This window comes from Platalea leucorodia (assembly GCF_965183815.1).
Source record: "Platalea leucorodia genome assembly, chromosome: 27".
Lineage (NCBI taxonomy): Eukaryota > Metazoa > Chordata > Aves > Pelecaniformes > Threskiornithidae > Platalea > Platalea leucorodia.
In genome coordinates, this window is record NC_138849.1 from 752018 (window position 1) to 766698 (window position 14681).

The window sequence follows — 14681 nt, forward strand, 5'->3', positions numbered from 1 at the left end:
ATCTGTTTCTCCTAGCAAATTATCTAGAACACATATGGTGAATATTGCAGTAACTGGAGTAAAATGTGTAAGGCCAAAAGAAAGTTTCAGCAATACGGGCATTGGCCAGTCTGTTCACTGCTGGACATTACAAAGCTTCACATAAGTGAACCAGTTTATTTGGGCATGCATCAGGTTCCTGGACATAGGTACCCAACGCTATATAAGACATCTAACCATATGCAGACATCTCCATGGGGCTGGCTGATACGACCCTGGAGCTATGAGACCTGCACCCTTCCGACATGACAGCTGGCGGACGGCAAGGATGCCTCAGCACATCTCAAATGAGAAAAGACACCTAACTGGAGGCTCCTGAATTGCTCCCTTTGTACAGGTTTTGTCTGTAGATAACATTAGATTTTTATTTCAGAGCTCAGCCCAGCAGATTGCTATTTATACAGAGCAGGCACAGGGTCCTGTGTCACCGTAGCGTCAGCAGTGATTCAAGCAAACCATCTGAAACATGTCTGCTGGGAAGGGATGTATTAGCCTGTCTTACTGGCTGGGAAACTGAAATACAACTCCCAGTCCTAACTGGGACATTTCTGCCAGTCTGTGGGCAGTGCAGAGCCACACAAACTTTGGGGTAACCCTCAGTGGACACCCAAAATGTCCTCTTTAGCCATCCGTTGTTCATCCGTGGGACACTCTGCTTGGCACTCATCCCTTACAATGTGTCAGCAGGGTTCAGGTGCAGTGTATTTGTGTGCATTTATTTTTTTCGGTTGCTTTTTGTGCAGGTACTCCAGAAGTTCCTCCTCTCCGGCTCGTGAACGGCCCCACTCGTTGTGCCGGGAGAGTTGAGGTGCTTCATAGCCAGCAGTGGGGGACGATCTGTGATGACAGCTGGGACTTGAGTGATGCTGCAGTGGTGTGCCAGCAGCTGGGCTGTGGGACGGCCATGTCCGCCCCAGGTTCAGCTTATTTTGGGCAAGGTTTTGGCCGTATCTGGTTGGATGATGTGAAATGCTCTGGTAGAGAATCAGCCCTCTCCGAGTGTGTGGCGAGGCCTTGGGGAGTCCATAACTGTAATCACGGAGAAGATGTGGGCATTGTATGCTCAGGTAACCTTCATCCATGTCCCATCCTACTAGGCATTAGTCAATACTAAGCTTCTAGGCTGGATCTTGGGGCTGGTCGTTCTTTATCCTTTCCCAGTCTAACCCTCTTGTCTTAGACAAGTACCACAGGGTGACGTTGGAGGTGTGGAGTTGGAGCTTGGTGTTTTGAGGGATGATTCCCACCTCTCGATGTGGCAGCTCATTTTTCCTATTTGCACTTTTTAAATGTCACTAAATACATGCACACTAGTATCTGTCAGTGGCTTGTCAGGCTAAAGCAAGCTGCTTTTACAGGTCTGGATTGCATACATTTCCTTCCAGGTGGGATCTAAACCTCACAAATGTTCCAGAGTGGAGAAGAGAGATGATATTGCCAGACAACCTGAGTACGACGTTCATTTAACCCAAATAAAAGTGATTTCTGAAGTCCAAAGAGCATGCAGTACAGAAGCAAACAACTGAGACTCAGACCTATCACACTCAAATGCAAGCACCCAGCTGATGTGCCCAAATCAGGGGCATCTTTGCCCTGGGAACCTCTTCAGTTAATGAAGACAGAGAGGCACTTGCACGGGGCAAGATAGCCCAGCTACCCTCTGAATCACCTCAGACAACTCTCACTCCCCTGGCTGTAGAAGGAGCTTTGGGTGATGTTGTGTCTAATTTGGGTACCTCTGTGGATGCCTGCACATGGTCCCACTGGCCACAATTCCTGCCACAAGAGAAGTTTCCAGCCATCTTCTCTCAGGGGTGAAGGGAATATTTGGAGAACACTGTTGGGCACTTGAAGTCAACTTGAATCCTTGCAACATGTCATATTAGCATGCCTTCCCTGCCCAATAGGTTATACAGTTCCCATGCCAGTTCATCCTCTCCTGCTGATATTGCCTCTAATCCATAAGAGTTGTCTTGTGCTGATGGTAGGGATACAGTATATAAACAGTTGGCTCTTGCTGTATGTGCTTGGACAGCCTTAGGGAGCCAGCACCCTTCCCCCAGAAGTGTTCAGTTACTGCAGTTAAGTCCTCACATAGCTTGCCCTCTCATAAGCAAGACAGGCTGAACCTCGTGGCCCTCTGAGACACTCCCTCCAAGCCTTAAACCATTTCTGTGCCTCTTCTCACCTCCTGTAAAAAAAAAAAAAAAAAAAATGCAGACATGTACCTGAACTTCCTGTTCCTGTGAGTCTGTGATGCTCTGTGTTGTGGTCAGGTCACCACCAGCTTCATCTCATTTCTGGCCTCCCCAGAGCCACACTGAACTAGGGCACCTCCCAAAGGCCTGATGATCTGAGCTGCTTTAGACCTGCTTTGGAATGGGGTGAACTGGTCTGGGGGGAGGTGGGGGAGAGGACCCAGTCATCTGTCCTTCCCATAAAACTAGCTTGAGTTGGCCAACAAACATGGAGACACCCAATATCAATATTGAGCTAAAGACCTTTGCTCTTTGCTTCGTTGGCATTAAAGTATTCGTGTTGTGGCGAGAGGCACAAAGCACATTGCTTTTTGGAAAGCAACATATCACAAAACAATTCTGTGTTGGAGGCTGTCTTGATTGGACATCCCTGAAATTGGAAATTATCCACTTGGAAAGTGCCAGCTTTGGTCTGTGGGAAAAATGAAGGAGGGACAGGAGTGAATTGTTCCCTATGGGGGGCAGTTCCCCCCTTAAGGAGGGACAGACAAACCTTCAGAGGTAAGCTTGTGTTGTGCAATGTTCAATACCCTTCCCAAGGCTCTTATAGCTGCCCTTGTTACTCGTCTGAATGTTAGTGGAGGCAAATGCTTCTCTGCAGACCTGAGAAATGGTATGCTGTCATACCATTGGTATAAATATTCATCATATTGGACCAACAGGTCCCTGCCAGATAGGTGCTCAGGCAACAGAGGTCCACAAGCAATTTATGAGACAGCCAGATGTTCAGTTTTAGGGGAACTTTATTGATACTTTGTGATGTTTGGTTTTCAGTAGCAATAATGTGTTAAGCTGGGTTTTCCATCAGTGCAATTATAACCAAGTTTGTAGATCCTTCAAAGGATGAGAGAGAATGGTTTTGCCAAATCCTGGATCCCATTATGGCACACTGATGGTTCTGCAACATCCCTGCCCTTCGCCTTCTCAGCTGAATCTTGCTGGCCCATCTTTCTGCGGCAAGATGAGTGTGGTCCAGTGGGGCCAGTCTGGCACTCACGATGCTTCTGGCTCCTCCAGGTTCTTGTTAACTGCAGAGAAAGGGAGGAAGGTAAAGCAAAAGCTGCTCCCAGGAACTGTCTGACACCAGAATTGCCTGCTAGAAGTGGCAAGGACTCTGCTCCTGAAGAAGGTCTGCAGGTTGGGTTATACCCATATATTTGGGGCTGTTGGGAACCCAACACCTGAGCTGTGGACAGGGCCCTATGGGAGCCAGGACAGGACTGCATGAAGCGCAGACTCTGACCCTGATGCACAATGCACTGCTTGATCCAGAGGACTGCAGCACACGGTCTTGACAGCACCCTGTGCAGCACCCAGGTGAAATCCAAGCCCCTACAGCCCTGCTCCTCCGTAATGAAACCAGCCAAAGACCCCCCAAGGATTCCTCCCTTCACCCATGTAGGGCCTGTCCAAGCTTCTCTCCCAAGAAATAGGGCAAGAGAAGTCAGGAACTCAGCTCCCAAGAGCTTCAGAGAGTCCAACTCAAACATTTACTTAGTATTGATGATGTACTGATACAGAGGCATCTTGCCCCAGATACTGTTGTCCCCACAGGTGCTCCTTGTTACCTTCTGCCCCAGAAACTGCCCTACCTTCCCTCTTTCTGCCCTTTGGGAGCCTTGCCCTGTACAAACCCCCTTGTCAGCATTTCCCTAGCAGGATCCATCCCATAGTCTGACTGCCACTGGTGTATTTGCCTCTGGTCTGCAGATGCTTCTCTCCCACCAGCTGGTCCCACCACATCCATCCTAAACAGATGCTCTATATTCCTTACAGCTCCCTGCTGTGTCCATTTCCCTGCTTCCACCAGCATTATCCTGAGCTGGGGGGAGCCTTCCTGCCCTGTGATTTCCCCTCTGTACCCTGCAGTCCAGCCTGCTGGCTCTGCTAGAAGTGTTTGACCCTGTCCCCACATCACTTCAGATGCCACCATGATGGGTAGTTACCTGCACAAACAACATCAGCGTCCTCTCCGTGATAGCAGTTGTGTTCACCCCATGGCCTGGCCTGACAGTCAAAGATGCTCTCTTCCGTCCCGTTGCATTCAACATCGTCCAGCCAGATGACGTCTGGCCCTCGCCCATAGCGGGCACCTCCCAGAGCCGACAGTGGTGACCCACAGCCCACCTGCTTGCACACCACCTTGGCGTCCTTCATGTCCCAGTGGTCGTCACACACACTGCCCCACCGGTTCTCATGGAGCACCTCGACTCTCCCAGCACACTTGTTCGGGCCATCCACGAGCCGGACTGGTCCCTCCTCAGGAATGTCCACCTCTGCACCAATGCCCAGAAAATAAATGTTAAGGGAGCGTCCTACACGCCCCACCGCCTGTGGAAAGCTTGCCTGCTCGGCAGAGGCTTGGGTGTCTCTGAGCACACCGGTGATATAGCAAGGGCTGGGCTTCTCTGGGGTTGGAAGGAAGACAGGGAGAGGGGCTGTGGAAAAAGGGCAGGAGAAAGCTTTCCTGGTCTTCATGGATGGCTGCAGGCTCTACTGTGTGTCTGCTTCAAGGAGTCTGCTGATGCTAATCACTCTGCAGCCCAGAGGTGGGAAAGGGACCAGAGCAGTCTCAGGTAGGAGAGGATTTAATGCTGCCCCTGGGTCAGCTACATCCATGTCCCCCCCATGGATCATTGGGCAAGCACTGCACCCAATGATGGGATGAGTTAATCAGCTGCATCTGTCTCTTGTTCCCACCAGCAGATATCCACAGAGCTGCACTGGGGCTCGGGACCAGCCCTGAATCAGGCAGGGGTCATATGTGCAGTGGGATCTGCCCATCCTACTGCCAGTACATGCAGGATGGGAGATGGAGGGGGGGGTTACCTGAGCACTCCACGCTGGCATCTTCCACGTGGTTGCAGATGTTGTCTCCCCACGGCTTTGCCTCACATTCGGTGAGGGATGCTTCTGTTCCTGTGCAGTTCACATCACTCAGCCAGATCTGGCCCTTCCCTTCCCCGTATTTTGACCCTGGAAGGGCTGATAGTGCCGTCCCACAGCCCAGCTGACGGCACACAACCTTTGCCTCCCGTAAATCCCACTGGTCGTCACAGACGGTCCCCCAGACGTCGTTGTGAAGCACCTCGACTCTCCCAGAGCAGCGGTTGGGGCCACCCACCAGGCGAACTGTAGTGGAGACGGTGATCCCCGAGTCTGCAGACACATCCAGAGAGCGCGTGCTCAGACTGTGCATTGGTGTGTGTCCCCCCTCTTCCCCAAGCCTCTTCCCTCTTCCCTGCCCTGCCCTGCCCACAGCAGCCTCTCCTCCATAGCTTTCTCCGCATACGACATGCAACTCTCCAAGCAAGAAGCACAATGGCAGTCTTTTAACCTCAAGCCTGAGCTGAAGAAAAATGACCACAGAGCACCCCAGTGAGCAGAGAGGAGAGAACCTCCCAGACTGAAGCCCTCTTTCATCACATAAGGACCCCAGGACACCAGCAGGACTCTTAAGTTAGCACCAACTCAGTAGGGGAGTGCTCTGTAGGAAGGCCTTGTTCCTGTCCAAGGTTGTGCCCACGTTGACTGTGAGGACACCCTAACACATGGCTGGCAAAAGTGGGAGAATGGAAGGATTACCTGAACAAACTGCGCTGGCATCTTCCCCATGGTAACAATTGTGCTCCCCCCATGGCCTCGCTGGGCACTCAGAGAGAGCAGCTTCCACCCCTGTGCAGTTCACATCATCCAGCCAGATGGTGTCAAATCCTCGTCCAAACTTGGCTCCAGTGGGGGCCAGCACTGCATCCCCACAGCCCAGTTGCTTGCACACAACTTGGGCATCATTTAGATCCCAGTCGTCATGGCACACGCTGCCCCACTGTTCTTCATGAAGTACCTCAACCCTCCCAGCACATCTGTTCGGGCCTCCCACCAGCCGGATTGGCCCAGGCTCAGGTATTTCTGTTCCTGCGAAAAACAAATGAGGGAGAAGTTTTGGGACAAGTCTCTGTGCCCCAGATCACCTGGAGAAAGCAGAATCTCCCATGATGTACCAAAACTGTCTCTGCTCATCCCAAATCCCTGTCAAAGGCTCCCTTCCTAACTTCTGGCTTGAGAAGAAAAGTTAAAGGGAAAATAATATCAGCATGGAGGCTGTCAGGGGAGGGAGAGGACTATCTGTGTCCTCTCCCAGCTCTGCAGGTTGTTCCAGGTCCAGGAGTTGTGATGCAACTTCTCTGGGTCAAATGGGGTAGGAAGCTGGAGCTGAAAAAAGTCATTCCGGATGGGTCAGAAATTGCACCCTGGCTTATTTGAGGCAGAAGGGCCAATGGGGCACAAAGCAGAAAACACCTGGGAGTTACCTGAGCACTCGACGCTGGCATCTTCCACGTGGTTGCAGATGTTGTCTCCCCACGGCTTCGCCTTGCATTCGGCAAGGGACGCTTCTGTCCCTTTGCAGTTCACATCGCTCAGCCAGATTTGGCCTTTTCCTTCCCCGTATTTAGACTCCCGAGGGGCCGATACCGCTGTCCCACAGCCCAGCTGACGGCACACAACCTTTGCCTCCCGTAAATCCCACTGGTCATCACAGACAGTCCCCCAGACGTCGTTGTGAAGCACCTCGACTCTCCCAGAGCACTGATTGGCACCATCCACCAGGCGGATCTCAAGTTTGGTTGTGTCTACATCTTCTGGAGAGAGCAGACACCCCAGGGTGAAGATAGGGAATGAGAAAGAGGGCTCTTCCTCCCCAGTGAGGCTGTCTCTGTTGCCAAACCAGGAGGAAGAAAAGCCCAGGGTACTCTAGCATTCCAAATCTTTGGTGGTTGGGAACCAGGTTTTGAGCTGGGAATGGCCAAAAGCTGCAGGTGTTTGTGGGACTGTAAGTCTGTTTTGAGATATAAATCACAGGGTTCATTTTCAGCTGTAAAGGGAGAGGTGTAGCCCCCCCCCCAAACCTATCCTAGCATTCAGGTTCTGGGTAAGTTTCCCCATAGTTAAGGCCAGTGTCTCCCAGCAAATGCTGCTACAAGGACTGGAAGCAGGGAGGAGAGAACTGAAACATTTCTACCCATTCCCCAAGGGAAGGGTTGGGTTTGCTCAGCTGTTGGCCATGATTGCTGGGTGCTGTTGTGGACCTACAGTCAGCACTCAGGAGTGGAAAGGACCTACTCAGTCCTGTTCCTGCCGTTGAAACCACCAGGACACACAATCCCTCTCAAAACCTGGTTCCAGTTGCCAACCCTCCAATTACAACGCTGCCACCCTAGTATCAAGAGCCAAATCTCTCTGGATACTGTTGTCCCTTTGCACAGATCTGGGGTGCTGTAGTGGGAGAAATTCAGGGACTGAAAAGTGCCAGGGTCTGAAACCCTGAAGCACCTCCACACTGGCTCATGGAGCCAAGGGGACACCAGGCATTCCTCCATCTCCTGGAGATCAGTCGCCAGCATCGAGGCTCTCCCAACTTCTGGTTTAACTTTGCTAAAATGAGCAGCTCTTCTATCAATATTTTTGGATCAGTACTGCTTCTTTCACCCAGCGATCTCCAGCGGGTACCAGCTGCACCTCACAGAGCATACAGGAGGTAGAGTCACATCTTCTCAATCAGCTAATCAGGAGAACGTGGTTTACAGAGAGAAGATCATTGGCTACAGAAACAGGTTTCAGACCAAGGTCTCTTGGCCCCGAGCAGCATATTCAAATCTCCAGATCAGACATAGCATCGTTCTGCATGACATTTTATGATAGCTGTGTGTGCTGACTCACGCTCCACTCTCTACTACAAATACTGACCTGCCAGAAGGACTCCTGCAAGGGAAGCTGAAATAGAAGAAATACAGGATGTTAGTCTGAGTCTCATGAGCTCTGCAGAGCGTGGAGATTCAGGACAGCGAAACACTGGGCAAGAGACAAAACTCTCTGAGCTCTGTTAGAGCCCATCACTGTTCTCTGTCTCCCAAACCCAGCTGTCAATGGGCTTTGCCTATCCTAGTGCATGTCCACAGGACTTTCTTGATACAGAGATCAGATAAAGAGAGAAAAACGTAAAAAAAATTCTGCTGGGAAAAAAAAAGAAATTGGTTTGGGCAGATAATGTGAAAATACCATAACAGATTCCTCTCATCCAGATTCAGGCACCTGAAAGTCAGTGTCCAGACAGATTAGATTAGATTAGATTAGATTGATTAGATTAGATTATCTAGACTCCTGTGACAGCCAATGGAAAGAGCTGAGTCATGGCTGATGCATGCCAATCTCATCCTAGGGCTGGTGTCCGAGGAGATGGTCAAATTAGGGTTGGAGGTGCTCGTCTCTGCCTAGAGACTCTGGATGTGACACCCAGCGCTTATCAACAGCCATGCAAGAGGTACATCGCTGAATGAAACTGCTGAAAATGTGATGAGTTGCAAGCAGCGTGGCATTTTTACTTTTTCCTTGCAGTCAGGACCAGACCATGAAGAAACATTGCCATCTCTGAATTATTATTTAACCCCAGGACTGCTCTCAGTCCTGCAGTCATTAATGGCAGCAATGGAATGCCACGGGAACACCTATGGGCCTGCTAGTGGCGTTGTGCAAAGAAGCATCTTCAAGGTGGAATGCATCTGGAGATTTGTGCAGAGGCTATTCCTATTCAGAAGATTTCCCTGAGGATTAACTAGAGGTTGAGGCAAACCCTGGGAGGGAAAGCCTGACGAAATCTTGCCAGGATCTGTTTTTCCTGGAAACTCAGAAGGGGACTTTGTGTCTATTGTAGAAGGTCAACAGCAAAGAAGAGCTCAACACAAACAATTTCTACTCCTAAATGCAGCAGCCTGGCAAGATCCCAAGCATTGACCAACAGCTTCAGGCAAGGGCAGAACTGCTGACACCAGGACAAGCATTAGCGTTATTGCCCAGGTAAGTCTTTTTTCCATCTGCCTTTTTTTTTTTTTTTTTTAGCTACTTTTAAGGTTTATGGGTTGAGATGTCTAATGGTTATCCCCCTTCTCTGTAAACTCCAGTTGCATTCAGATAACATATCATCTTGGGAGCCTGAAGTGCCTACCCACATACCATAGCCACCGAGCATGCTCAGTGCCTCTGCCCATTGCCACCAGGTCTGGTCTCATCCCTGATGCACGGGAACAAAGGAAGATATAAGGAAGAAATTTTTTATGATGAGGATGGTGAAACACTGGCACAGGTTTCCCAGAGAGGTTGTAGATGCCCCATTCCTAGAAATACTCAAGGTCAGGTTGGACGGGGCTCTAAACAACCTGATCTAGTTGAAGATGTCCCTGCTCATGGCAGGGAGGTTGGACTGGATGGCCTTGAATGGTCCCTACCAACCCAGACCGTTCTATGATTCTATGAACCCACACAGGCTAGGAACCCACAGCAGAGGAACAAGGGCAGGGAACCCCACCTTGTGTGCTGCTGTCTTTGCTCTCGAGGGCTGGGATTCAGTTTCTGAATTAGACACTTCTCAAGGTGTCTAAGTATTGGTGCCAAGGTGGGGCAGCATCCAGCTGTCCACCTGTGGCTGTCTAGTGACATCTGAGGGGATCTGAGTGTCCACACTCAGCTATCGGATATGGATCAAATACCACCAATTGCATTTCAGTTCCTCGCAATGTCCCATTTGCTTTGTGCTATGGACTGTAGAAGAAGCAATAGTGGAAGAGGAGAACCATTGGCAAAGAGATGCCAAGGCAAAAGCAAAGAGAAAAAAAATCCCACCTCACTTACCCCAGAGACATGCCAGGAGGCCAAGCCTCATGTTGGTAGCAAAGATACTGTGTGCTCGCTGTCTCCACAGGAGAGCAGTTCAGGGAGGAGGCAGGACATGCACCCAAGGGACTGGCTATTTGAGAAGTCTCCCTTGTCACAGCTCCTCCCCTCCATCCCAAAAACCTCCCTCTGTGCCCTGTGGCAGGTGCTCAGCAAGCACAAAAAGCCAAGCCTCTGCCAGGAAGTGACTCTTGTGCCACGAGCATCACGTAAGCTGCAGGATTGTGAAACTGGGCTGTTTCGAGAATCTGCTGAGCAAACAAGTCCTCTCAGGACAGCTAGTTCTGGACCATCACTGGCAGGGATGGGGGGAGACAGGGTTTTGCAAGTTGCCTTCCAGGACTGGCTTCAGGCAGCTGCAGGGATAGGGCATCAGTGCCCAGGCTTAGCTGGGAAAATGGGTACGATCCCATGCTGCTAATGCAGCACAAGAACATGGAAAAAACCTTTTCCCACTGCTGAAAGCAGCGTCTTCCAAAAGTGGAAGTTTTTTCCAGTTTTTCTCCCATGTTTGTCCCAAGAGGCTGGAAGTCTTCATGAAATTTGGTTGCAAGGTTTGTGTGTGTTCACAAAATTTTTCAGTTGGCGTGAGACCTCTTCCCGGTCTTAACAAAGCCAGATGTGCAAGCAGCAGGATGCTCTGTCCCTGGACAGCAGAGCCAGGCTCCCAGGTCCCCTACAAGGCTGAATCACCCAGATAGTTACATGGCCGAGCAGGGAAACGATGCTGCAGGGATATGCTGATGCTGCTACCGTGGGTGGGATCTACATCATGGCAACTTATTGATCTGGAAAACGCATTTACATACCTTGAATGCTCAGCAGGGATCATCAAGCACTCCTAGGAGGTGGTTGCAGTCAGATGTCGGACTCAGACGCCCGTACCGGAGATGTCTAAGGGGGAAGATGCCCCAGGGCTGGCTGAGGAGGCAGATATCCTGAAAGGAAGGTGATGTGACGCTACAAAAATTGGACCGTATGCCCCACCACTCAGCAAAATCCTCGACCCCCTCTTTGCATTTGCACTAGCTATCTGGGCAAGTTTGGCCCACAGGACCATCGCTCAGCATCATCTCTAGGAATACAGGTGGGTGCAAAACAGCTCAGCTGAACACACAAGAAATGCTTTACTGCTGAAGACACACAGGAATATCTTTCGTCCCAGGGAGTGTGCGTTGGACAGACAAGAGTTTGTGCAGCTCTGAGGTACTCCTCTGCTTAGACTCTACAACCCAGAGACTACTTACAGCACCTCCTTTGTCTTCCCCATGCCAAGGAAGAGTGTGAAGATAACCTCTGGGGATGACTGACAAGGAGAGAGCATCCCTGGCAGAAATGGAGGGTAGGAGTGGGTGACAACTTGCAGGCAAGCTGAATGAGCGTAGGGATAGCAAGTCTTTTCCTTGCAACAGCTGGTCCAGCAGATGAAAGGTGAAGGTGATGGGCCACAAAAAGAAGGCCTGAATAAATATAAGTCTCAGGCTACCAAAGACCATGGCCTTCTCAAAGACATGCATCCGTCCAAGTTTAAGTCAGGTCCATACTAAATTCAGTATCAAAGCTGTGTGTGGTGGAGGAGAGCATTGCATCCAACTGAGAGCAGATGAATCATAGAATCATAGAATAGTTTGGGTTGGAAGGGACCTTTAAAAGTCATCTAGTCCAACCCCCCTGCAATGAGGAGGGTCATCTTCAACTAGATCAGGTTGCTCAGAGCCCTGTCCAACCTGACCTAGAATGTTTCCACCTCTCTGGGCAACCTGTGCCAGTGTTTCACCACTGTCACCATAAAAAAGTTCTTCCTTATACCTAATCTGAATCTACCCTCTTTTAGTTTAAAACCATTACCTCTTGTCCTATCACAACAGGCCCTAATAAACAGTTTGCCTCCATCTTTCTTATAACCCCCTTTAAGTATTGAAAGGCCGCAATAAGGTATCCCCGGAGCCTTCTCTTTGCCAGGATGAACAACCCCAGCTCTCTCAGCCTTTCTTCATAGGAGAGAATATAGATGAGCTCTGTATCTTAGCATTTGAAGACTGTTCTCATCTGTTTGCTAGTCTTCAGTTTTACTCACTGAGGACATTTTCAGTCTCTCCATCTCTGTCCTGTTTTCTATGCTTAGATAGGTGTTACTGCCTCCCTTCTGGCCACTCTCCAGCAGGCCAACAGTTGGCCAACACCCTTAAAAGCTGAGGCACACACCCAGCCACTGATGTGCAGCAGAGCCCTCAGCACTCCTGGGAAAAGTCAATGGTCACACAGACATCTCGTACATGGGAGGACCCCCTGTTCCAGACATCTCAGGTGAGGTTTGCTTTTTTCGCAATACCCACAGGTTGTTGAGCCACAGCCTGTTGTGCTTTGATACTGATCCTTGGGTTCTTCCCGCTTATGGGGAGTCTGGCCAGTAATTCCTGGTTTGTATTTGTACAGTCGATTACTTGATAGTTAATCCCAACAAACCTGTATTCGTTATCTTCTAGGTGGCTACAAATAGAAGTATTGGCTTTGTGCTCAATGTTTTTCCAGGAACTGAATTTAGAATGAATCTTCTAAAATTCACCAGAGTTCTTTCCTTCCCCCAGCTTCTTCCCTCCATTGTTCCCTCTTCCTTCCTCTCTTCCTTCCTCCTTCCCTTCCTTTCATCCTTCATACTTCTCTTCCTCTCTTTCTTTCTCTCTCTCTTGTTCATTCATTTATTCATTCCTTGTCTTAAGATCCAAGTGGATCAAAGTGTAATTTTGACCACGTAGGGAGGCTTGGAGCAACTGACTGTGCATGAGGGTCCTTGCACGGAGTGGTACCCCTTCTACTATATGACAACTCTTGACATCCACTGTGGCTTTCCTGACACATTCTGGAGTTTCCCAGCATCCTTTACTTGGAGTAACCAAAAATTCAAAAACAAATTCCTCTTTTTTCCCTGCTGACCTGTTGAAAACACAGTCCTGCCCAGCTGTGATACCTCTGCTCAGGACATTGTGAAGATAACCCGAATTTCCTGATTTTCCTTCAGCCATACACTGGTCCTGTGCATGCACCCCAGGGAAGGCAGTGACTTCAGCTGCTTTACCATCATAGCTGTCAGTTCTCAACATGGAGCAGCAAAGACATGCTATTTATTTAGCCAGGCACTCGGTCTCTTCCAAGGGAAGCAATGTCTATGTTGTCTTTTAATAACATCATCACTTTCTCAGGCATGCCAGGATCAAGCTTTAGTATCACTGGCATTCTTAGGGTAAAAACTCAACCATTTGTTGAGTTTCACCATCAGACCTGCTGTGTTCATCAAGCTTTAATATCACTGGCATTCTTAGGGTGAAAACTCAACCATTTAACCTCTCATCATCAGACCTGCTGTGTTGAACATGGCTCTGTGGACTACTCCATGCAGCCAAGGCATGAACCAGCTCACATTCACACTGCTGAGGGTTAGCACCACGCAAAGTGGACTAGTTATGCTCATTCTTCACGGTGCTCATTCTTCACATCTTGGTTTGGATGGACTCTTTGTCCCATGCATGAGGATATATTTGCATTGTTTTTCAGCTCAAAATGTTCGAGGTAGTAGGAATTTTTTTTTTTTTTTTTTTTAAGCCTGTCAGAGAGTTGTTTTCTATAGGATGAAGATGAGATCTGTTGGGTACACTGAGGAGCGGCAGGGAAGTGTCTGCATGGGGAGGGCAGAGCTGCCTACAACAGAGCCAGAGCTGAGAGAGGCAAAAGTAGTCTGATACATCTCTACACAGCTTGTCTGGGGTGGGCTCTGGTGTGAACTGTCCCTCAGCTGGGCTGTGGCTTTCCCTGGGGAAAACCTGTGGTTTGGTCTAGAAGAGAGGGTGGGATAGGATTAGCACGCGTGTGATGTAAACACTGAGGGAACAGGCAAGAAACTACTTAACAAAGAGATATCTTGTCTGGGACCTCATGTCTGTGCCGTGTGGTAAGGTAAAATTTACAACTGCAGCTGGTTGATCTGAGGTGAGAAGGTGTAAGCACATCGAGATGTGAAGGATGGTCTTCACGTATCTGAGGAGATGCATCCAAAGAGAACTGAAGCATGCTCCGTTTGCATTCTCCCTCTGGAGGCCATAAAAACACGTTCCCTGAGCACAGCAATTCATTTCTGTGGTTTAACGAGGGCTCTGCATTTAAGAGCGAGTTAGTAGGAGAAAGGGTAATCGTGAACTGAACTCTTTTTTTACTAGAACAGCTGTACTTGCTGTGTTTTCTTTGGGCTCTTCTCCTGCTGAAAAGGAGTTTGAGTAACTCTGAACGTACAGGCACATTGTTTCCCAAAGCCAGCAAAGCCCTTTAGTGGTCTCGTCTTTGACGGAAAGCCTTTGCACACACCATAGCACATCCCACTGGCCTCTATCTGATACCCTAATGTCTCTAAAGGCAAGATGGGTGGGACATGTGCACTGAGTGATGCTGGAGTCACCACGTAGTATCTAAGACATCTTCATCAAGTTATATATATGGCACAAGGGAGACTAGCAATTTTCTGTAGTGGATGACTGTCTGTAGACAAATGAGCCCTTTCCTGGGTGTTTGTAGTGTCAGTGCCTACATCTGATTAGTAGACATTCAGGGTTCCTTTTATAATTACTCATGATTTAATCAATACACATAGTTCAAAGTAGTATTTTGGCC

At 49.3% G+C, this 14681-nt stretch overlaps 2 protein-coding genes across 2 annotated transcripts in view; one reads left to right on the top strand and one right to left on the bottom strand.

Annotated features, from left to right (window-relative positions):
* Window positions 1-14681, top strand: part of LOC309600986 (scavenger receptor cysteine-rich domain-containing protein DMBT1-like) — a gene marked incomplete at both ends in the record, with an annotated part of 121119 nt that overhangs the window by 14385 nt on the left and 92053 nt on the right. The window contains one exon of the mRNA XM_082333723.1: window positions 783-1121. Coding sequence (XP_082189849.1) covers window positions 783-1121 — 339 coding nt within the window. The remainder of the gene's footprint in view (window positions 1-782; window positions 1122-14681) is intronic.
* Window positions 3134-10011, bottom strand: LOC309600971 (soluble scavenger receptor cysteine-rich domain-containing protein SSC5D-like; the record flags this gene model as incomplete). The annotated part of the gene is made up of 8 exons (XM_082333697.1): window positions 3134-3248; window positions 3295-3325; window positions 4244-4573; window positions 5127-5456; window positions 5883-6212; window positions 6608-6937; window positions 8043-8069; window positions 9981-10011. 8 exons carry the CDS (start codon window positions 10009-10011, stop codon window positions 3134-3136), a joined length of 1524 nt encoding a protein of 507 aa, XP_082189823.1.